General features: G+C 41.4%; 1 protein-coding gene across 5 annotated transcripts in view; it reads left to right on the forward strand.

Annotated features, from left to right (window-relative positions):
* The window catches only part of ARMC2 (armadillo repeat containing 2), a 135,054-nt gene that overhangs the window by 45,204 nt on the left and 65,262 nt on the right, over positions 1-24,588 (forward strand). For all 5 annotated transcript variants that reach the window (XR_009263195.1, XM_058734904.1, XM_058734902.1 and 2 more), the window contains 3 exons: positions 2,800-2,975; positions 8,468-8,570; positions 9,887-10,110. Coding sequence is in view for 4 of the 5 variants with exons in the window: in XM_058734904.1 (XP_058590887.1) it covers positions 2,800-2,975; positions 8,468-8,570; positions 9,887-10,110 (503 nt within the window). In the remaining variant the exon portion in view is untranslated. The remainder of the gene's footprint in view (positions 1-2,799; positions 2,976-8,467; positions 8,571-9,886; positions 10,111-24,588) is intronic.

The following is a 24,588-nucleotide window of genomic DNA, read 5'->3' on the forward strand; positions in this document are numbered from 1 at the left end:
AAGATTTTACGAGAGTTCTGAGAACACCAACAGAGAAAATTGAACTGGAGTTTGGGATTTGAAATGTGGGTGAATCTGCCTTCTCGGAGGATTGTTGGCCCTGAAGTATGGCATCTCTCCCTCTCCCATATGCAACTTTAAGAATAGTACATGGGGGAAGGACTGGGTTACTTGAGCTTTTGAGCGTCTTTCTTTCTTCCTTCCCCTTCCTTCCATCCATCCTTCCTTCCTTCCTTCCTTCCTTCCTTCCTTCCTTCCTTCCTTCCTTCCTCTCTCTCCTCCTTGCCCTCTCCCCCTCCCTCCCTCCTCCTCTCTCTTTCTTCTTCCCTCCCCTTTCCTCCTCTCCCCTCCTCTTCCCTTCCTTCCCTTCCTTTAATTCTTATTTTCCTTTTTATTTTTCCATAATTTCAGAGTTATAGAAAAGTTTCAAGAATAGTACAAAGAAATCCTATATGCCCTTACCTCAGATTTCCCAAATATAAATGTTTTACCACATTTACTTCATTATTTTCTTTCTCTCTTATCCCCCCCCCCTTTTGCTCTCTTTTTCTTGGTATCTCCCCCCACCACACACACATAGGCATTGTTTTTTTCCTTTTTTGAACCATTTGAGAACAAATTGCCAACACGCTGTCCCATATCCCTAGGACTCTGGCACACATTTTAAGAAACAAGGACATTCTGTTTCATATCTGCAAATTATCCTACAATGCTATACAAACCATATTCAGATTTTTCCAGTTACCCTAATAATTTCCTTTATAGAAAAAGAAAATCCCGGATCATAAGTTCAAGTTATTTGTCATATCTCTTTCATGATCTTGACATATTTGCCAATTATGTTATAGACTGCCCCCACAAGCTAGTTTTCTCTGGTATTTTCTCACAGTTAGACCCAGACTAAGCATTTGGGGAAGGTGTGTGGCATGAGTACTGCTGTGTCCTTCTCAGTGCATCATAGCAGAAGGCACATGATGCTGATCCGGTCCATTACTGGGGATATGAACTTTGATCACTTGGGGAAGGTGGCATCTAGGTTTTTCCACTGTGAAGTTACTGTTTTCTCCTTTGCAATTAATAAGTATCTCATGGGGGAGAAGTTACTTTGAGGCTACATTGCTTTCTGTTACTTATCAAACTTTCACCCACTAGCTTCAGCCCTTTGAGAATCTTGAAAGCTCTTAAGTTCAAGTTGTCTTTTGAGGCTATATGGCATTTATTACAAACCAACTGGTGTAAAGTTAATTTGATCAACAGTTTAAAATTTGACCCGTGAGCCTTTCCTTTTTAACTTATTTTAAGCTAAAACAGCTATTCCTAGTTGAATGCACAATGCTGAAGAGTTTGCAGAGGGAAGTATTAGACAAATGCCTTGAGGTCTACCCACTACCAGAGAGTGGTCCACGGCCTGGGCTTGGGGTTTGTGAAGAAACTGCCAGTAACAGAAGAATCAAACAACAAAACAAAAGCATTCTTACAATGGAGCTCAGGTTTTCCCCTTTATTTAAAGTTAGTCTAAGTCATTTCCCAAAAATTCATTTATTTAAGTGCATAACTGAAAGGCATTGAAGGTTACTGAGCTATTGAGGTTTAAAATTTTTTCTTAGATGTTATTGTTGAAAAGAGCTAAAAATGGCCTGAGTCATTTCCTTCTTCAGGCACACTCTTCCTCTATGTGGGCTTTTAAGAGCACATTATGGTATTTATTTAAGATTGGTTTCCTAATTTTAAATTCTGTGATGGAATCTACCAGATAATATTTTTCAACTGAATATCTTAGACCTTGGATTCTTATATTTCCCCTCATATTCCATTTTGTGTGGTAATTTTCTTCCTTTATGCCTATTGGTATGGATACCACTTTCAAAAATTGTTGCCCTCAGACTTCTAACTATAAAACAAGATGTTCTAGGTTTCTCCTATTTTCCAACTAATGCCTTTTTTTTTTTTGACTCTCCCCTCTCTTGTAATAACCACCTGTAAATAATGGTGGGTGAGGTGACATTTTGAGATTTTGTTCCATTTGAGCCCTCTTTTCTCAGATAATGAGCATTGTTCTCAGAGAAAAACATTGATCATTGTTTTCATCAACAGATATATTAGAAAGCCAGTATATATGAAACTATGTTATAGATTGTCAGTACAGTATTCTCATTGTACCATGCTCTGTTTGATACAAAGATACAAAGACACAATTTCTACTCACTTAGCATGGCATCTGTTTGAGAGCACTGGGCATATAACACAACACTCGTGTGTATGTGAAAAAAAAAAAAAAAAAACAGGCTACAGAGTAATGTTTGTTGAATGTAGAAGGCTGCGACTTTTCTGGAGGAGCCAGAATATAAACACAGCCTTAAAGGACCAAAATCAGTAGGAATGAAGATGAGGAGAATATTCTAGGCCAGTGGAACTATGCCACAAAGGGTTGGAGGCAGAGACACAATGCTGTGCTTCGCTGAGACTGAACCAACCAAGCACTGTGAGGTGGAAAGCATTTGGAACAAAGCAGACCCAACTGGAATAGGTGCAATTCATTCTTTACTGCACTCTTTGAAAGACTGTGTGTTCTAGATAAGCTGACTGATGAGTAAATAAGTCAACATTATAGGGGGTGGATCAACAAAAAGGAAAAAAAAAAGCAGGTAGATGGAAATTACAAGAAAAGGGGAAAAAAACATTCAGGAATTTGAAGATGTTCTGGGAAATAACAATGGGGTTTTACTTACACTGTGTTTGACACACTTGAAAGCTTGACCTTAATTAGTAAGTGCCGCTTTACTCTCTTTGCTCTGACAGAAGAAAACATTGAAACAATTTGTGCTGCTTGCACACAACTTCATCACGCTTTAGCGGAAGGAAACATGCTTGGAAATAAGTTTAAGAGAAGAAGTATTCTCCTGAAGACCCTATATAAACTAGTTGATATTGGTTCAGACTTGCTCAGCCTTAAACTTGCAAAACTTATTCTAGCAGTAAGTTTTTCTTTCCTCTGGTCTAGTAGACTGTAGCACTTAAAAGTTTTATCTAACTCTTTGTTTGTAAATATTACAAAGAAGATTAGAAATGCAGTGTGTTCATTTAGAAGCTTGAAAAGAAATTAAGGTAATAAGTTGACATCTCAGAATTTGGGAAGTACTATCTAAGGAACTAAGGCTGAGTACGTGGAAAATGCTCAAATAAATGCTTACATTTGGACTGTGGCTAAGCTTCAAGAAAAGGTGACAATAGGCAAATACATGCAAAACAGCTTGTCAAGTAACTTGAGATCAGTATCGGAGCATGCAGGCTGTGGTTTCTGCCCCATGGTTTCTGCCTGGTGCTTGATTCTGCTACATGATTTAATAAATAACTTAGGATAATGTGGGCCATGGACACAATGGCCAGGTGCTTTATGAACCAGTATGAAACAGAGAAACAGCTGCATGTGGTCATGGGAAGGTGGTAACAGAAGGCTCCCGTGAGGTGTTAGAAGAAAAGGCCAGACACCAAATAAAAGTCTGTAGAAACTCTGTCTCGAACAAAATGATATCATTGTTTGAGGGGAACGCTTTGTTGCCACAGCCATAAACAGTTGGAAACAAAAGATAAGACACAGTTATTATAGAATGTTCTAAAAGAGCCGCTAAAACAAATGAATGAAGCTTTGTTGACCTAGTTTCATAAAAGTGATAGCTATTATGTTAACACCCATAATTCATATAATTTAAAATCTGAAAGTACACAGGGAAGGTAAGCATTGGCATACTTACTCAGAGTTTAGTAAGAGTGCCCACTGTTCCTTAGTTTGATGTCTTTGATGAAGCAGAATATTCTGACTATGTACTCTATGTAATTTTTTGAAGAAGCTACATTCTTATTCAGCTGTCATCAAAAACTATTCACCCTCTTGTAAAAAAAAAAAAAAAACTGTAATATGTGACTCAGAAAGTAGCATTTCTTTGAAATAGTGATTTCAGCAGTATTTTAATCCCCTCATTGAGGATAACTGGTCAATCAGTTTTAATGAAACAAAAAGAGCATAAGCCACAGAGATAGTTCAAGTCAAAAGTTGTAGGTAGACTATATATGTTAGCTAACTGGAATTTAAACATACGCTTGAAAAAGAAAAGAAAAAGTTGTAGGTAGAGGCAAAAAGATATCTGCCTGCTTACCCTGTTTCCTCTCTGACCCTGGGTTTGGGGTATTCCCTTGGCCCAGGAGAGCCCCTGTGAGCTGGAAGCCTCTACAGTGTAGCTGCCCCAAGATGCCAGCTGCTGAGGGATTGACTACCTTTGGTTTTTCATCTGGATCCTAGACGTTTTGCTCCAAACCAAGCCAAAAATTAGAGGAGGAGGAAAATGCCACAAATTAATCAGTGCTTTGCCGAGAAAATATCATTTTGGTTATAAAAGGTGCCATTCAAATTAATTATACACATGACACCATTTATTTTAGGGTAAAGGGCTAAGTGATTGCCAGGCAGCGATCGCGTTCTGAACTAAATTTGATTAGATAAGGCTCTCTCTGTGACATTGACTGCCTTGCTGAATCAGAGTCAAGACTGGCTAGGCTGCACTCCAGAGTGCAGAGATGGGCAGGTTGTTCCTTCTGATTAACTATAGAACCAGGTCAGGAGGGACTTCCAAGGCCATCAATCCCAACTTTCCATCTGCTACCTGAATCTCCCCTAATGTTCCAAGCAAGACACTGTTTTGCATGGGCCTTGGTGTTGGGATTCTATGTAAGTTTTAAAAAGGCCACATCATAAAAAGCTGTTGAAAAAGCAAATAATAGTAATAATAAAGATATATGGAACCAAGATGTTTTTAATATCTTCTCTAGTGTCTGCCAATATTTTGCCTACCAGTGTAGTATTACAATTCAGACATTTAAAATTATTTATAGTTAAAAAAAACTTGGTGAGCATAATGTCAGTGTTTCTGATTTCTTGCCTTTTTTTTTCTTTTTGGTTAAGTAAGTTGGGGGGTTTGCCAGACAGCGATTTTAATTTTAACCTTTGTGTCAAAAGATCTTTCTGGAGTGCCTGGGTGGCTCAGTCGGTTAAGCGTCCGACTTTGACTCAGGTCACGATCTCGCGGTCCGTGAGTTCGAGCCCCGCGTCGGGCTCAGGGCTGATGGCTCAGAGCCTGGAGCCTGCTTCCAATTCTGTGTCTCCCTCTCTCTCTGCCCCTCCCCCGCTCATGCTCTGTCTCTGTCTCAAAAATAAATAAACGTTAAAAAAAAAATTTTAAAAAAGATCTTTCAAAAATTTATCAGTCTACATTAAGAGATTTTTTAGGGGCACCTGGGTGGCTCAGGTTAAGTGAATTGGTTAAGTGTTTGACTTTGGCTCAGGTCATGATCTCATGGTTCGTGGGTTCGAGCCCTGCATCAGGCTCTGCATTGACAGCACAGAGCCTGCTTGGGATTCTCTCTCTCCCCGTCTCTCTCTCTCTCTCTCTCTCTGCCCCTCCCCCACCCCCAAAATAAATAAATAAACTTTTAAAAAAAGATATTTTTTAGTACAAATGTATACACAATGAATGCAGCTATATTCAGGAGGGGGGAAAATCTAGTTCTCTGTACAGGGGGGAGAAACAGAAAAAAAAACCAAAACCAAAAAACACCAATATGTCAACAGTGATTATGCATAGTAAGTAGAATTATAAGTGTTTTTAAACTTCTCTTTAATTTTCCAAATTTGCTTTATAGAGAAAAGACTGCAGTCTTGAATGTAAGAAATAAACTACCCACTGTAAGAACTTACTTTGTGCCAGGGGCCCTTGACCCTGGGGATACAAGTGAATGAAGTAGCCTCTGCCTTCCTGGCTGGCACTGTGGCAGGAGAGATTCTGCTAAACGCAGAAAATGCCCAACGGGGAGGATGAGTACTGGGGGCCAAGTGCACCGCACAGGAAAGGGGATGGACAGTGTGGGGGAAAGAGCTGTTTCACGTGAGGTTGTCTGTGCTCCTTGCATGCAACTTAAGATTACTTTTTCATGCCCCAGAGTCATAATTTTACAGTGATCAAAAGAGAAGGTGTAGGAATGCACTTTGAAAGTAATTTGACCTTAGAGCAGACTTGGAAATTGTAGACTGACTGTTTGTTTGATTGATTGATTTTTTTAATGAAAACCCTGACATGAGTTGTTGTAATTTTTCCTCTGTCAGTTTTCACTAAAAATGTAAGACTTGGGTGGGGGGAGGGGGGTGAGGTTAGTTGTATTCATTCATTCATTCATTCATTCATTCATCAAGTTTTATGTTATGTTATTTTTAAGATTATTTATTTATTTTGAGAGGTGGGGAGGGGCAGGGAGAGAGAGAATCCCAAGTAGTCTCCGCACTGTTAGTGTGGGGCCCCGCGCAGGGCTCCAACTCACCACCCACGAGATCATGACCTGACCGGAAATCAAGAGTCAGATGTTTAACTAAGCCACCGAGGCGCCCCTGTTCAACAAGTTTTATTAAGTACACAACACGTGCTACATATCACAGTGTCATAGGGGACTGTTAACTGATTAAAATATATTCCCCTTGTTGTGATGAGCACTGGGTGCTATATATAAGTGATGAATTGGTAAATTCTACACCTGAAACCAATTTTATCAAATTTGTTAACTAGAATTTAATTCAAACCTTAAAATATATTCCCAAATATCAAGGACAATATATATTTCCATTGATTTAGAATTTCTTTCTATCTTCTTTAATCAGTTTATTTTCTCAGTTTTTAAATAATTTTTTAAACACCTAAGCATTACAATTTTTTGTTTAATTTCCATTTCCTTTTTCCTCCTGAGAACAGAAGGAATCCCCATCCTGCCATGTGTTAACAGTTTGTGAGGCTTCCACAAGGGAGCTTCTCAGACTTGCATGTGCACTGGATCCCTGGGCAGCTTGTTAAAATGCAGATTCTGATTCAGCAGCCGCTGGGTGGGGACTATGAGTCTGCACTTCTAATACTCACCCAGATTCCTCAGGTGCCAGATGGAAATGACAACACCTAAAGTGCAAGGTGGCTCAGAGGTAACATGTGGAGGGGCCCAGTGCAGGGAGGTGCATGGAGGCCACTCTCTGGATAAATGCTTCCATCCCTCTGCCCCTCCGGCACGGGGCTGGCCATGTTCGTCCTTGTGCTTCAACAGTGAACAGCACTGTGCTTGATACACGGTAGGAGCCCATTAGTATTTGCGGATCAAGCACAGAATGAATCTTTAAAAACATGTCTGACAAATCCCATTATCTTTTTTTTAACGAACTGACATTGAAGATAATTTTAAGGATACTTTTTAATGATAAAATAATGACCCATATGCCATCCTTTTCACACAGATATTTATTTAGATGACCTCATTCCTACTGACATCTTTTACATTCTTGCAATGAGGGCACATAATATCTCCATTTTACAGTAGGTTATAAATGTCTTTTTTTAACATTGTGTTCACAGTTACACTTTTTATGACTGCTTAATATGAGTAGTATTGATGTTCCACAGTTTATTAAACTATTTCCTGATATCACTTAGGATGTTTTTTATTTTTAATTTTCACTACTTTAGAGAGACATACAGCTGATTGAGACCATTTGATGTAGTTAGTCCCCCTCTACTGTGCTTATTTGACGTATGCTTTATTTCCCCTGTGCTTAATTTACTTGAATATTTTTCTATGATTTAGAAGGTAATTTTAAGCTTTGAACATCACACGCCATTATCTCAAAGCATTACAGGAATAGCCTTAAAAATGAATATATAGGTACTATCTAATCAAAGAGTATTACTTTTTTGGTTTTCTTTTATTTAAATGATAAGAATTGTACTTTCCCCCGTCTAGGTATTCTTTTCTAAGTTAATTCGATCTGAATTTTGGCATCTGTGTTCCTTTACTCTTGTATGTTAAAGCAATCGCCCCATTTAGTTAAGTTTCTCAACATCCTCCCCGCTTTTATCCTCACATACTCTTTAAAAAGTAACTAATAACCACACGTGTAAGGATGAGACTTTATGAACTGAGAAATAAAGGCTTATCATTAAAGCATGCTTACGCTGAAGATCATTTATATTGTATTTACCATAAATGAGTTAATTAAATACTATAGTTGGCAAGTTTGTAGCCTAAACTTAGAATTCTTCTTTACATTTTAAAAATACTCCTACAGGGGCGCCTGGGTGGCGCAGTCGGTTAAGCGTCCGACTTCAGCCAGGTCACGATCTCGCGGTCCGTGAGTTCGAGCCCCGCGTCAGGCTCTGGGCTGATGGCTCGGAGCCTGGAGCCTGTTTCCGATTCTGTGTCTCCCTCTCTCTCTGACCCTCTCCCGTTCATGCTCTGTCTCTCTCTGTCCCAAAAATAAATAAAAAACGTTGAAAAAAAATTAAAAATACTCCTACAGCACTTTTAAAATAGATGTGCGTGTTAAAAAATTACGGCGCGTCTTTATTTCCCTCTGCAATAAAAACATAAGTGTTTCCTTTCTCCGCAGCTTAAAGTGAGTAGAAAGAATCTTCTCAATGTCTGCAAACTTATATTCAAAATTAGCAGAAGTGAGAAGAATGACTCTCTGATTGAAAATGACAGCATTCTGGGTGAGTATCGCTCAGCACCACCACCGAGTGAATGTCGCACTTGAGTGTGAATGAGGAGTTTGGGGAGCAAAGTTCTCACTAATGGTGGCCAGAATATCTTTATTTTCTACTAATTCCAGAAGTGATGCGATGCCTATTGTTGCTCTGTCCGTCTCTGTGTTTTCCATATTCCTTTGAATGTATCCTCGTTAGCTATTTGTTTTCAATGTCTGTATTAACATCATGTGACTATCAAGTGTTGCCTATTTAAAAATTCATCTCCTGGTCTTGGATTGACTGTCAGACAAAATACACTTAATGGTATTTAACATAATTGAAATTTTTGGTCTTTTGATGTAGTAGAAATGACAAAAACTTGGAAGACAAACTGGAAGACAGGTGTTGTAGGCATTTGACATCACAGTGTCTCAAATGTGTTTCAAATATGTAGGTAGAGAAATTTTATTGCCCTGTAGCTAGCTACATAACGTTTAAATAGCTAATAATGTTTAAATCTTAAACATTAAATAATTAAGATGCTTCAGTAGTTATCTAAATAGAAATCTTTTATGAATTAGTATTGCTGATCTAAGGGAAGGCAGCGGAGTTCTTTTTTTGCAACATAGGATAAATGACCTCTTTTTTTGACCTCAGCAGACAGTTTTTGAGAGAGACAGAGACGGAATGTGAGTGGGTTAGGGGCAGAGAGAGAGGGGGACACAGAATCCGAAGCAGGTTCCAGGCTCCGAGCTGTCAGCACAGAGCCTGATGCGGGGCCCGAACTCATGAGCTGTGAGATCATGACCTGAGCCTAAGTCAGATGCTCAACCGACTGAGCCACCCAGGTGCCCCAAGAACATGTTCTTATTTATATATTAATTATCCCATCCTTTTGCTGTCACTGTTATTACAGAGATTTGTCTTTGCTACACGTAAGCTTTCCTCTTTACACCACATGAGTAACCCTTAACAAGCATCTGTATGTAGGTTCTCACTAACATTTTAGAAATTATATTTGGTGTTCACATGCAAGTGCTTTAAAATGTCTCTCTCGGGGCGCCTGGGTGGCTCAGTCGGTTGGGCGTCCGACTTCGGCTCAGGTCACGATCTCGCGGTCCGTGAGTTCGAGCCCCGCGTCAGGCTCTGTGCTGACTGCTCGGAGCCTGGAGCCTGCTTCCGATTCTGTGTCTCCCTCTCTCTCTGCCCCTCCCCCGTTCATGCTCTGTCTCTCTCTGTCTCAAAAATAAATAAAACGTTAAAAAAAAATTTTTTTTTTTTTAAAATAAAATGTCTCTCTCCAGCTGTTATACATTTGTCATAATTCATCTTCTTGACAGAATCATTACTGGAGGTCCTGAGAAATGAAGACCTGCACACTAACACTGAAGCTTTTTTATACTGTATGGGGGCTATCAAATTCATTTCTGGAAACCCAGGATTTCTCGATGAAATGATCAGCAAAGATGCTGTGGAAATATTGGTGAATTTGATAAAGCAAATCAATGAGAACACCAGGAAATGTGGCACATGTCTGCCTAACTCAGGCCACTTGTTAGTCCAAGTGAGTATTTTACTTGGAAAGGTTATATGTGTAAAATTAGTTTTTATGTTACCTAACACTAGTTACCTGCCAGGTGTAACAGGTAACAAGGGGGCTCTTACCTAGTCAGCTGGGGGTGCCTGGCCTTGGGGTTCAAGAACAGCAGCCACTGCTCCACCTCTGCCCCCGTGTGTGCCCATTTTCCCTGGAAAGGCCACTCCATGGCTTTTCACCAAACAGCTCTCTGTGGCTTTGAAATCCATTTCTGCTACCCTGCAGAGAAAGTAGGCCTGAGACAATAAAAAGTAGCCTCTCTCTACAAAACAATTGCATGCTCTTACCAGAATTTTAACATGCAGAGTTTTAACTTTTAGAGCTTCAAAGACTGAAGATTGTTCATGGTAGCTAATGTCATGGATCTCGTACCTCCAGTAAAAAGCAGAAGTTAACAGTACGGGGGTGTGGAGATGACCCACAGGCCTGAGACTATAAGCATGAAGGTTAGCAAAACTAGATCTGTTTAACATGACCGGGGGCAAGAAAAAAGAGATTGGTTCCGTGTTAGTTTTACTACTTCTTTTGTGGCAGATTAAATTTCGTAGTTAAATGATTTTCATTGGAGATGCTTCAGCTCTCATGTTCATTTTTAGATGAGATTTTACTTTTTAATAGGATTTGTATATCAGATAATAGCATCTTTTTTTTTTTTTTTTAAATTTTTTTTTCAACGTTTTTTTTTTATTTATTTTTGGGACAGAGAGAGACATAGCATGAACGGGGGAGGGGCAGAGAGAGAGGGAGACACAGAATCGGAAGCAGGCTCCAGGCTCCGAGCCATCAGCCCAGAGCCTGACGCGGGGCTCGAACTCACGGACCGTGAGATCGTGACCTGGCTGAAGTCGGACGCTTAACCGACTGCGCCACCCAGGCGCCCCTCAGATAATAGCATCTTTGATGTAATACTTCATGAGATTTGAAATGCGCCTGCCAATTAATGAGGATTGATTGAGCACTCAGGGTGCTGGCAGCTTTGGGGAAAGTGTGTTAAAAATTAGATTTGAGCCCTGCCTTAAAGATGCTTAAAGTGTTTATGATGATCATTAATTTTGGACTTTGTGGTCTGTCTCCATTTTGAAAAAAGATTATGAAAACCCCTTTTAGTCGTGGATGATGCAGAATTATATGGGATGAGCCATCTTTTGTCTAGGGAGGCTTAGAAACATTATTTTCTTACTGCCAGTGGTATTGAGTTATTCAAAAGTTTTCCTCAATGAAAATAATTACTTTGGTTATATAATTATATTTCCTTATTAAAATGCAAAAAAAGTATAAGGAAGAGTGTAAAATTGCCTGAAATATTTTTACCCTGAGATAATACACCTCCAGCATTTTAGCAAACATTTTCCCATGCATTTTACGTATATATACTTACATATGCATAATTTCATATAATTCTTACGTTTTTATCATGAACCATCTTATTTTTAATAGCTCTTCTCACTTATTTTCCCTTATTTTCCATTACCCTCTTCCTTCCTCATTTCTCCTGTTCCAACCAGTTATTGTCCACACTGATGTGCTCAGCACCTTTTAATGCAATCATAGGTTTTCAAAAATGGGATATTCTATGCACTTCTCTGTTCTCATTTAACAGTACATTGTAAGAACCCCTTGGGGACTTATTTTACTTTTTTTTTAATGACTGCACAATATTCTGTGATAAGGATGTACCTCAGATTCTGAACTGTTCTCCTTTTGGGATATTCACTCTTTTTAATTTTTATGCAATGGCTTTTAGAATTCTTGTCTGATTAAAAAATCTCTTTCCAACCCATTTATATACACATATATAAATATATATGTAAATATACTATACTATAATATATGTTATAATATACAACAAAATAAAATATATGCAAATTTATATGTTTATTTATATTTATATTTATTTATATACTTATATATGTTAAAATATATACTATATAGAAGTAGGATCAGTTGGTATAAAGGAACATTGACCGTTTTTCAGAATATTTATGTATTTATTTTGAGGAGGGGGAGGGGCAGAAAGGAGGGAGAGAGACAATCCCAAGCAGGCTCCAGGCTGTTAGCGCAGAGCCTGATGTGGGGCTGGAACTCACAAACTGTGAGATCACGACCTGAGCCAAAATCAGTAGTCGGACACTTAACCAAATGAGCCACCCAGGTGCCCCAAGGAGCACTGAGTATTATTGTAACCTGGATCGCCAGTCCAGAACTAGGACAAGTGTATACCAGTAAGTACAGTGTAATCCCCATGTTCCCCTTCTTTCCCTTCCACCTACACTCAGCATCCTTAGGTTCACTAGGTTAGATGTCTTTTTCCTTTCCTGGCATCCATGCACCCTGCTAGGTGGTGTAACAAGGGGCACTCTAGTAACTTCTTCCTCTCTGCCTGCCACTACTCACCAGGCACTGTCATTGTCCCCAGATCCCTCCTCTGAACCTGTCTAGGATCTGGCATAGCCAGGGCTTACATGCCTGAGGTTTCTCCCTGGAGCACAATCCAGCAGGAGAAAGTGCCACCACCTGAGAATGCACTCCTGCGATGGTCACCAGGCCCCATTTGCACCATCTACACAGTGTCACTCTGTGTGTGTGTGTGTGTGTGTGTGTGTGTGTGTGTGTTTACAGATCTGGGAGGAAGGAGATCTTGTTTTAGGCTATTTTATCATGGGACCCCCTGAACTAGACATTCCCTCATATTTAATTAAAAGGAAGAAAAGCTGTTGTGTATCATACAGTTGATAAAATGTAAGCAACATGACTTCATTATAGGAGCAGATGAAAATCTCTACTCCTGTGAATGTGTAACACTGACTGGCTGTTCACTAGCCGGCCCATGTGCAAATTCAACCAAACAGATCTGGCCATGCAGAGAACTGTTTGTTCATACTAGTTTTCAGAACTTGGTAACTCTAGCTCATGAGAGGTTTTTAAAAAGCAACTTTGTTCAATAGAAAAAATAAGTTGATTACAGTGGCTGTACCAATAAAATGTCTGTAAGCCAGAGAGAACCTGGCAAGACCAAAATGACAAGGGTAGGTAACTGTGACTACAAAGGTAGTCACAGTTGTGACTTCCTCTCTTCTATGACTTTCAACCCGGAGAACCTCAGTAGCTTCAGCACGCTTTCTGGGCACCTCCTGTTATAGAACTATAGGTTCTAGCATGTGGCCCAAATGCTGGAGTCATTCTGTTTCCCCAAAGCTGCCCTCTTGGGCACCCAGAAGCTGGAGCCTGAAGCTTGTGTAGGATTTGGGAAACTGGCACGAAGGGAATGGGATAAGGTGTGTTTGGGGAATGCCAAGCAGGTAGGCTTGTCCAGAGCCGAGAGGTTCTGTGAGGTTCAGAGGCCACAGCCCTGAGTCTCGAACACCAGGCTATCGAGTGTGGACTTGGAGGAGCCGCTGGAGGTGGGGAGGAGGAGGGGAGATCAGAGTGGCAGAAAGACGAACGTGCACGAGACAATAAATTGGAAAAGACCAAGAAGCTGACAAGCGATGGGAGGGGACTGTGTCAGTCGCACAGACTGGTTGGAGGGCAGAACTCTCACATACAGCAGCCCCAGTTAAGAGGCATTGCTGCAGTTATTAGGGTCGGGGCAGATTATAATAGAGCTAAAGGGAAGAGGTCAAGTAGTGGGTGTGGAAGGAAGACTCCTCCACAGCATCTGGGCTAAAGCTGCTTACAGGAAAACACGAAGTTCTGAGATCTTGAAGGTTTTCTTTATGTTGTTTCTCACTTGTATATACATATGGAGAGGGAGAGGGATATATGTGTGTATATATATATACATACATATATATATATATATATATATATATATATGTATGTATATATATGTTTATGTTGTTCACTGTGTAGCTGAAATCAAGAGACATTGATTTCACAGGTGTTGCTCTGTGCCAGGTGTGTTCTGGGTGGGGTAAGGAACACAGTTGCCAGTAGGGGCCTACCGTCTGGAGATACCCCGTGTCCAGATAATAGTATTCTGATGCCGCATTCTTCTATCATGGAAATCATGGTATTTACACACGTTCAATGCTGCATTCAGTTCTGCCTACCATGTACTTAATAGCATTTTGAGAGGGTGACTGTAGCTGCTCAGAGGAACCGAGGCATCCCTGCCTGTGTGCCAAGTACAAGTATTAATACAGAACTGGAGATACGACTTTGTAAAATGGCAGGAGTAAAGAAGTTTAAACTGTGTATGTTTACTGAATTCTAGAATGCTAGGATTTCAGGAGAGCCCCCCAAAAGTTGGAAAAAGACACATATAGGCCAGACAAAAGGCAAGGCCCCCTAAATGCCAGTAGTAAATTGTATCACCCAAGGAGGTGACAGACAGAAATAGGGATTTGTCAATGTTGGTCTTGAATGAATTATCAGGAGGTGTTAGGTTCATGTCTGACTTCTAAAGCCTAGCATTTGGGAAGGTATAACATGGGAGTGGAGGTCGACTACTAGAATCACCTCCATCATAAAGTTTGTTGTGGTCTCCATCATACCCCCTTCCTAGGGAATGGGGAAAAGTCTTCTATATATGTCATAATCACAACCAAGCTCTGATTACCCTGGTGTCTTGTCTGTCCTCTTGCGTTTTGAGAACATCATGTACACAGCTGCTTTACTGTAATTGAAGAAATCTCAAGGTATCACATTTATAGTTAGGTAATTTATAGGTATATAATGTAACTATTTTTTAACCTTTTTTTTTAAGTTTATTTATTTTGAGAGAGAGAGAACACAAGCCAGGGAGGGGCAGAGAGAGAGGGAGAGAGAAAATCCCAAGAAGGCTCCACACTGTCAGTGCAGAGCCCGACCAAGGCTGGATCTCACCAACTGTGAGACCATGACCTGAACCAAAACCAAAGGTCAGTTGCTTAATGGACTGAGCCACCCAGGAGCCCCTATAATGTAACTGTTAAAACCCAGATTGTCTTGAACTAACATTCCTACTTTTTCTTATTCCTTTGTATTTCCAACCTTTCTGGTTTACAGCTTGACCCATTTGATTTTGAGTTTAATCCATAGAGAAATACATTCTTTCCCTGCTTCAGATACACCATTTTTTACTGTTTTGTGACATCCAGATAACATGGTTCGCTTCCTTCCCCTCTTCTCATGTCCGGCTCACTTCTCTGGCCTCGAAGCCTTCAAGTGTCACCCCAGAGGGTCCTTCACACCCTAGTCGCCTCCCTCCTTTGCCCAGTGCATCTCCTGAGTTATCTTCTTCCTTTTTCTCAGAGAAAATTTCTTTGTAATGTTAGTCCTCATGGCCCTCGTCATTCCCTGCTCCATTCCTTCACTTTGGCTTGCGTTTGGGAGAAGGAAAGTGAATTAAACCAAGAGAGATGACTCAGACATTTTGAGCCCGGATGGTTCAGAAAATGATACTATCATCATTAGAAATTAGAGAGTTATACAAGGAACTCATTTGGTGAGAGAAGGAAATTAATTACGTAATTAGTCTTAACTGAAAATTTTAAAGTGCCAGCAGAATAGCCAAGTGGGGCTGTCCAGTAAGCGACTGCAGTTTTGAATGGGTGCTTAGCAGAGAAAGTAAAGCTGAGAAAACAGATTTAGGGCCGTCTGCATGGAGGTGATAGTCGAAGTCAGGAAAGACCAAGGGGAGAGTATAGAAAGTTAGTAGAGGAGGTCAGAGAACAGATTCTATAAAATGGCCACATTTATGGAATGGGGGAAGAAAAGAGAAAATGCAGAGGCCCGGAAACGAAGAAAGGACCATGTACAGGAGAGTAGAGATCTTAAAAGCACGGACTGGGTTGGTCAGCTCCGGGAAATGCTGTGGAGAGCACCCACGGGAGGGCACGTGTTCTTCTTGTGGAGAAGTTGGAGTAGTTGGGTGCGATGGAGTCATGCTCCAGTGTTCCGTGCTGTCTTGGAAGCTTGTAGGAGTTCTTTATCCCTGTTTTTTTGTTTTGTTTTTGTTTTTGTTTTTTTTTAATGAAAAGGTGTTTTGATGTAATTGATTTTTTAAAAAAATGTCTAAGCCCCAGAGTAGACTCCCTGCTTTGAGTCATTGGAGTTCACTGCTGTATTCTGTGTGTGGCCCTCCTCCACCCCGTCTTCAAAAGCCTAAAGGTCCATTTGGCTTTGTACCCAGTGCTGGGACAGGGCTGTCCAGTGAAGAGAGCACACGCCTGAGCTGGCCTTTCGTCTCTGACCCTAGCAGCGCTTCTCAGCCTCTGAGCCCCACTTTCCTCGTGTTTAAAGGACCAGCATAACGTGTAGTTGGGAAAATTAATGAGCTAATCAAAGCACTAGAATAGGATATGGCACATAGTTGGTACTCAGCAGAAATTTATTAAATAAAATAAAATCAGAGTTTCGAAAACCTGAAGTTTTAATTGAATAGCAATTTCTTCTGATGAGAAAAAAAAAATTAATCGCAAGAAATTAAGATGATAGAAGTAGATTTCACATCTTGGATCTTTTTATGTTCTTCCGTCTTTGACAAGCTCTGTGGAGAACCGTGCTGAATAGAAACTAAAATCTGGAAGGGGGTGCTATATTGGCAACGTAGGATTCTGGGTACTTCACGGACCCCAAATTCTCAGAGTCCACTATTCTCTGCTTCAAGGATTTAGGGAATTTAAGTGATGCCTTTGACTGAAGGCTGGAGATTCAGTGAAGCGGTGATTTACATTATGTTAGTAATTAACAACTGTACCTGTAAATCTTGCTTGGGGTCCTTTAAATCTCGTGTTAGTTATATTTAGTCATTTTAAGATGTATTTAGGTAGTTAATTATTATGAGTATGCACACTTAACTAGGAAAGTATGTTAACTCCCTTTCTGTGGCTTACCCTGCCTATGGGAAATCTCCCTCTCAGACCATAAAATCAGAACCAAGGCAATAACTTCCACCTGATGGAACCTTGTTCTGGTTATTGGAGGAAATAAACTGCATACCTATAAAATGAGAGCAAATATTCCCATGATTATATTTCTTAAATTCTTATAATTTTCTTGGAGATTTGATGATTAAGCAGAAATATTTTTAAAGCATCTTTTTTAAAGGTTTTGTTTGAGTAGGAAGAGGCAAATGAGGTCATTTATTTTCTTATTGTTTTAATTGAGGCATATAATTTACGATCCAATGAAATGCTCAGATCTTATATGTTTGATGAGTTTTTTTATATATAATTTCTTGTCAAACTGGCTTCCATACAACACCCAGTGCTCATCCCAACAAGTGCCCTCCTTAATGCCCATCACCCACTTTCCCCTCTACCCCACCCCCCATCAACCCTTAATTTATTCTCTGTTTTTAAGAGTCTCTTATGGTTTGCCTCCTTCCTTCTCTGTTTATAACTTTTTCCCCTTCCCCTCCCCTGATGTTTGATGAGTCAAAAGCATACAGGGGGGTGGGAGGGAGGGGAGGGTGGGTGATGGGTATTGAGGAGGGCACCTTTTGGGATGAGCACTGGGTGTTGTATGGAAACCAATTTGACAATAAACTTCATATATTGAAAAAAAAAAAGCATACAGCCATGTAATCCACACCCCTGTCAAAATTCAGAAGATTTCTATCACCTCAGAAATTTCCTCCCACCGCTTCCCAGTTAATTCCCATTCTCCTACTCATAAAGGGAACCATTTTTCTGATGTCTTTCACCATAGATGAGCTCTACCTATTCTAGAATTTAACAAAAATGGAATATACGGTGTGTGCTTTTTTGTGTCTGGCTTGTTTTCTTTAACTTTTATTTTGAACCAAATATAGGTTCACAAGATGTTGCAAAAATAGTACAGAGGAGTCCTGTGTACCCCTCACCCAGCTTCTCCCAGTGGTGACATTTTACATAACTATCGTACATTATGAAAACCAGGAAACTGAATTGTATAGTACAGTTAACTAGAGTACTATTTCTGGCTCAATTTGCTTCTCAGTATATTGTTTTTGAGATGAAATGAAACTTTTTTTGTCACAATCTTTGGTATTGGCCACTAGGCTTGCTAATTTTGTAATGATGTATTTGTTAGTGGAGAGGGGACCAGCATTTGCTACTTAGGAGGCTTCTTTCCTATAAGGAATACCCAGTATAACTAAGAAACCTAATCAGCCAACTGGCATGGGGGGGTGGCAGTCATAGCCCTGGCCCTTCCTCTTCACTTCTCCTCCCTTTCTTGGGAAAGACCTATGAATAGGTAACTCTTGCTCACCTCAGATTCTCCAGGGATTAGCATATCTAAAGATTTGGGGAGGGGTGCCTGGGTGGCTCAGTCGGGTTAAGCGTCCGACTTCAGCTCAGGTCACGATCTCATGGCTTGTGAGTTTGAGCCCTGCGTCGGGCTCTGCGCTGACAGCTCAGAGCCTGGAGCCTGCTTCAGATTCTGTGTCTCCCTCTCTCTGCCCCTCCCTGACTCATATTCTGTCTCTCTGTCTCTCAAAAATAAATAAACATTAAAAAAATAAATAAAACAAGTAAAAAGATTTGAGGAGACTCAGAGACCCCAGACATGTAATGTAGTGTCTTGGGTTTGAACCTAGAAATAAGAGAAAAACTAAGGCAGATGGGGATGGGGAGAAAGTTATCATCATGGTTGGAACTTGTAATTTATAGGTGAGGCAGACATACATTCTCAACCTGAATCCCTGAATTAGACCATCACAAGCTGTATCTGCCTCAGAAGGAGCAGAGGAGAGCATCCTGTGCTCCCTAGTCAGGAAGTAAGGGATGGAGACGGGTCAGGAGTATTATGCTAGAGAGTATCTCTTCACAAGGAAGGAACATCAAGAGTGGGAAATAAATATTCCTATGCCTACTGTTTCTGGGAAGAAATATTTATTTCTTTAAAAAAAAATTTTTTTTTAATGTTTACTTATTTTTGAGAGAAAGACAGAGAAAGAGTTTCAGTGGGGAAGGGGCAGAGAGAGAGGGAGACACAGAATCCAAAGCAGGCTTCAGGCTGTAAGCTGTCAGCACAGAGTCCGACCTGGGGCTCGAACCCACGGGCTGTGAGATCATGACCTGAGCCTAAGCCTGTCACTTAATCAACTGAGCTACCCAGGCACCCCTTAAAAAAATTTTTTTTAATGATGATTTACTTTTGAGACAGAAAGACAGAGTGGGAGTGAGCGAGGGGCAGAGAGAGGGAGACACAGAATCCGAAGCAGGCTCCAGGCTCTGAGCTGTCAGCACAGAGCCTGACGAGGGGCTCAAACCCACGAACCATGAGATCATAACCTGAACCGAAGTCCAGTGCTTAACCGACGGAGCCACCCAGGCATCTGACATTTGCTTCTTAATTACTGTCATACCTGCTCAGCCTCATCTCTTCATTGTAGACATATCAGTTCTGGCAATAAAGAAATGTCACTAGGGGCGCCTGGGTGGCTCGGTCGGTTAAGCGTCCGACTTCGGCTCAGGTCATGATCTCACAGTCCGTGAGTTCGAGCCCCGCATCGGGCTCTGTGCTGACAGCTCAGAGCCGGGAGCCTGTTTCAGATTCTGTGTCTCCCTCTCTCTCTGCTCCTCCCCTGTTCATGCTCTGTCTCTCTCTGTCTCAAAAATAAATAAACGTTAAAAAAAAAAATTAAAAAAAAAAAAAAAGAAATGTCACTAACTTCAACATGTGATTAGGAAAATTGGTGTTATTACTTGGTAGTTCTTGGTATTACATTATCTTTTTCCGATTCATTTTCCTCATTTTACCATATTGACATACTGCATAGTTTATACAACATTCAAAATTTCAAGTATGCTGTTACATGTAATAGCTGCAACTAGCAGAATCAGCTACCTCCTCATTTTACCAAAGTAACTGACATAGAGACAGTAAATGGAGAAACAATCACGAACACGGGCGAGTGTTAGTCTCTGAGTAAGGCATTGGGTGTCTGAGGAGGATGGAACCACTTCCTGCTGAAGTAGGACACCCATGATAGGAATGTGCCAAGTGGGCTCCATAGCCAGGCACCAAGCAGTATCAAGGATTATGAATTATTATCACTTTCATGTGCATGTATCTTAACTCCAATAAAACGCTTGGGAATTTGGGTGCTAGTGGTTTCATGTGTAGGTGGCATCATTGATTCCTCTCATCTCAGCCAGAACTGTATTAATCATATATGAGACAGTATGAAACTTCTTGGGTTACCACAGAGGCTCTGGTTTAGGCATATATTGTGGTCGCAATTGGGCACACATCCAAAAAATGAGTGTGCCTTTATTAATAGAGGGAGATGGTTTTGCTGAGGTTGGAAAATGGTGTGGCTTTGGCTCTTAAATCATTTTACACTGTCTGTGGTCTCTGGCGGCTGTGTTTATTCTTTCACATCATCAGCGGGAAGTGAACCATTTTGCAGTTGGCAGTTAAGTCGAGATAAAGCTCGAGGGATTTTGGTTATGGATATTCCAGGTGATTGAGAAATAAAATGAATGCTTTCAGAGATAGCCAAAAGGAGAGGGGGAGACAACAAACAAGGAGTCAGAGCTTAGGATGTTCACCTACCTGGTAGCCGGTGGACTTTCTGAGCCTCAGTTTTCTCATCTGAAAAGTGGGGCTCATAATACCTTTCCTGTCTGCCTTAGGGGGCTGGTGTAGGAAGCAAATGAGATCACGTTCGCAGGATAGATTTAAAAACCATAAAGTAAGCTGCTCAAATTCTTTCCACGATAGCATTCAATATAGAAAAATAACTAAAACTGAATCTTGATGCCGATTTTGGTAGAGGAAACATAATAATTTTCAAATTAATGGTGCAGTCTTCAGTTGTGTTGTGTTCAAAAGGTTTCTTTGAAACCTGGTTTTTTTGAAATAGGGAAAAGTGTTTCTCCAAGGAACAATACCATGATTGATGGTGAAGTTCCAGGGCCAGCCAAAAAGCCTGTTGAACTTCTGCTGCACCGCAACGGGAGTTCTGTGGTGGACTGTGATCTGCAAGCCCTTCTGCTCTGGAGCAGTCCTCAGGGTGGAATGCCTTCTAGGGCAGAGGCTGATGAGTCCCCTGGGGGCTGAGGATTCTGATGGACGAAGGTCCAAAGGGAAGAGAGAAGGCTGTCCTCTCTGGAAATGCACAGTACATAGAGGCTCAAGTCAACCAAACAGCCCACCCTGCCATGTGCCCCCCTGCCCCTTGCCCCTGCAGGAGAGGCTGCAGGAATGAGGCCCCAGCTGCTGGGCCTATGCTGTCATTCTTTTAATTATTTTTTTTAATGTTTATTCATTTTTGAGAGAGAGAGACAGAGCGTAAGTAGGGGAGGGGCAGAGAGAGAGGGAGACACAGAATCCAAAGCAGGCTCCAGGCTCTGAGCTGTCAGCCCAGGGGCTGACGTGGGGCTCGAACTCACAAACCGTGAGATCATGACCTGAGCCAAAGTCGGACGCTGAACCGACTGAGCCACCCAGGTGCCCTGTGCTGTCATTCTTAAATCCTGTGATGTAAATCAGGAAGGCCTCATATTTTAAGACAATGATTTCTTATGTTTGCTGAAGTATTTCAATTAATAGTTGAGAACATAATTTGAAATTGATAATTAAGTGCCTATAATGAAAAAGTGCCTATTTGAAAAAAATAGGTGCTTTTGAATTCTAATTTTACTGTACTAAAATGCTGTTTATAAATTATAAAAGCTTCATGAATCATCTCATCACTTCTCCACGTAATCTTTCCCTTTAAAATGCGTCTCCCATGGGGCGCCTGGGTGGCTCAGTTGGTTAGGCGTCCAGCTCCGGCTCAGGTCATGATCTCACGGTTTGTGAGTTCAAGCCCCACGTTGGGCTCTGTGCTGACAGCTGAAAGCCTGGAGCCTGCTTTGGATTCTGTGTCTCCCCCTCTCTCTGCCCCTCCCCCACTCATGCTCTGTCTCTCTCTGTCTCAAAAATAAATAAACATTTTTAAAAAATTAAAAAAATAAAATAAAATGCGTCTCCCAGTGTTGACTACACAGTGAGAACGTTCAGTGCTAGATAGGACAGCTTTGCCAAAGCCATCAGGCATTTTCTTGGAGATTCTGATGGAGGGTGAGGCCCAGTACCTCTTATGATCAAGAAATTTGGGGAAACTGGAGAGAAGAAGCTGCCTCAGAAAAAATGAGCACCATAAAGTTGTAGAGTGTAGCTCTGTCATTTTTCAGGAGTAAATTAGTAACGGGAATCACACCAGAATGTTTCTTTCTTGATATATACCAAAAATGTGGGCGATGCCTCAGACATCATCTAACCACTACTGATAAGCAAGGATGACTAAATTCTTATTAATCATCTTGGGAGATGATCAGTTCTATATTCTTCTCCTTTTTCTTCTTCCCACTGCTTGCCTCGCTGCCCCCATGCAGTTGCACTGTTAGGAGACAGGAAAAAAAGAATCGAAACTCATGTTCTTTGGTTTGCTATTTCTTTGTGAGATGACACCTGGGAACTGCTCCTTTAGAAGCTCAACAGGCATCTGTGTAACCATGTCACTTGCGCTTCTTTTTTATATCCCAAAATAAAACAGAAAAGTACATAACTAGGGTTAGGAACAATATAAATTACAATGGAAAGGTAAGAGATGGATACACTTCCACGAGCGTAAAGCTTGGACTTTGGTGAACTCCTGTTTTAGGGACAGGCCCATTGGGTGGGCTTTCCAGGGGGGATGGAAAACTCATTAGTGATTTCTGCAAATATATCTCTGTTAAAAGTTGGAGCAAGGCTGAGAGTTAAGTGGGTTGACTAGAAATTTGCCTTTAACTGTCACGGCAGTATTTAACTAGACTCTCCTCCCACTGATCTTTTACATTTTTCCCAGAAACAGCCCCTTGTCTGTGCTCGGTGGTCAGCCCCACCCCCACGCAGCAGTGAGATTGGTGGCTCCCTGCCAGCCTCTCAAAATGGGCGGCCTGCCTTGCTTCCTCCCCCTGGTGACCTCCTCCCGATCTGCAGCCCTCAGGGCTTTGAGCTCCGGTTTACCACCAGGCCTCTGTTAATCCCCTGCACTTTTTTTGCCAGAGTCTTCTTAAAGGGGAAGGTCCTCCTTTTCTGCTCCCTTGTCCCTTCAGCTCCTTGTCCTCCTTTTCTTCTTTCTCCTCCTCATCTCCTTTTTATCCCCTTCTTCTGTGCTTCATCCTGCCAGCTTTTTGTGGGCTTTTTATTTACTATCTTCATAGTAGAAAGAAGAATAAGAAACCATTTGTATACAAAGGAGCTCACAGTGGGAGAGAGGGTGCATGAAACCGTGGCTTTGCTTCTGTGCTGGGCATGGTACAGGCATGAACAGGATGGTCTGTTAGCCTAGAGGAGATCGTGACCAGGTGCCGAAAAGTCTGCACAGAAAAGTTTTCCACAGAAAAGCAACCCTGAGCTGGTCCAGGGGATGGGCAGCTGGAGAAGAGGTGGGAAAGGGATTGAAGAGACCATTCTGGACTTGTCAAAGGATGTGAGTGTGGTACAGCATTTGAAAAGAGGAAGGGGGACAAGAGGTGAGCTCGGAGGCGTGAACTACACTGTGAAGAGTGAGCACCCTTAAGGTGTGCATTGTGCCCGATAGGCCAGCAGAAGTCAGAGGAGGCCTTTGAACAGGGAAGGCTAGAGTTTGAGATGCTTCCTGTGGCCACAGGGAGTCATGTGGAGAGATGAACAAGGCAGGGGAGAGGTTGGAAAGAGCCTGTTGAGAGGTCTGTAGAGTTTGGGAAGGAGGTGACACAGGCTTAAATGGAACCAGCAATCCCGGTGGTGGAAAGAAGAGGAAGAACAGGTGACCCTTAGGTGTGAAGGGGGAAGAGTTTAGCGCCTAGAAAGGAGCTGCTATAATCAATAAGATGGAATAGAGAATGCACAGAGAACTGGGCCCCCTCCAGGAAGTCCATTTTTCTTTCATCCGTTATTTTTTATTCCTCTGCTCCTTTAAAATCACCTTAATATCTACTTCAGAGATATTGTCTGATTAATTCATGGCTTTCTGATATCCTAACCTTTCTATTTATCCCAGTCTTTCCTTCATAGGTATTCACCCATTCGGTCATTCCATCCACAAATGTTTATTGAGGACCCACTGTGTGCCAGGCACTGGATTTGGGCATAGGGGCACAATGATGAAAAGACCGTGCATAGGCCCTCACTAAAGCTTCGAGTATAGAGGAGTGGACAGACAATAAAACATAATACTAAATAACCTAACATTAAACAGCTTGTGGGGGGTGTAAGGTAGGAGACGAAGTTTGAGGGGTTAGTGAGAGTCAGATCATACAGGGCCTTGTAGACCATGGTCTGAAGATGGAATCTTATCCCAGGAGAAGTGGACAAAAAGCTAGTAGGGCTTGTGGTGACAGAAAGCAGAAAGACATGGTTCTGGGATGTCATTGAGGTTGGGGCTTGAACAACCAGGTTGACGGTAGTGGCATAGATTGAGGTGTTACTGTGTATTTTTCAAGTATGTGGCTCATGTTGCACTTAAGTTATTCTACCAGCATCACAGCTAACACACCTGGCAATACTTGATGTCAC

Source organism: Neofelis nebulosa, chromosome 6 (assembly GCF_028018385.1).
Source record: "Neofelis nebulosa isolate mNeoNeb1 chromosome 6, mNeoNeb1.pri, whole genome shotgun sequence".
NCBI classification, from domain to species: Eukaryota; Metazoa; Chordata; class Mammalia; order Carnivora; family Felidae; genus Neofelis; species Neofelis nebulosa.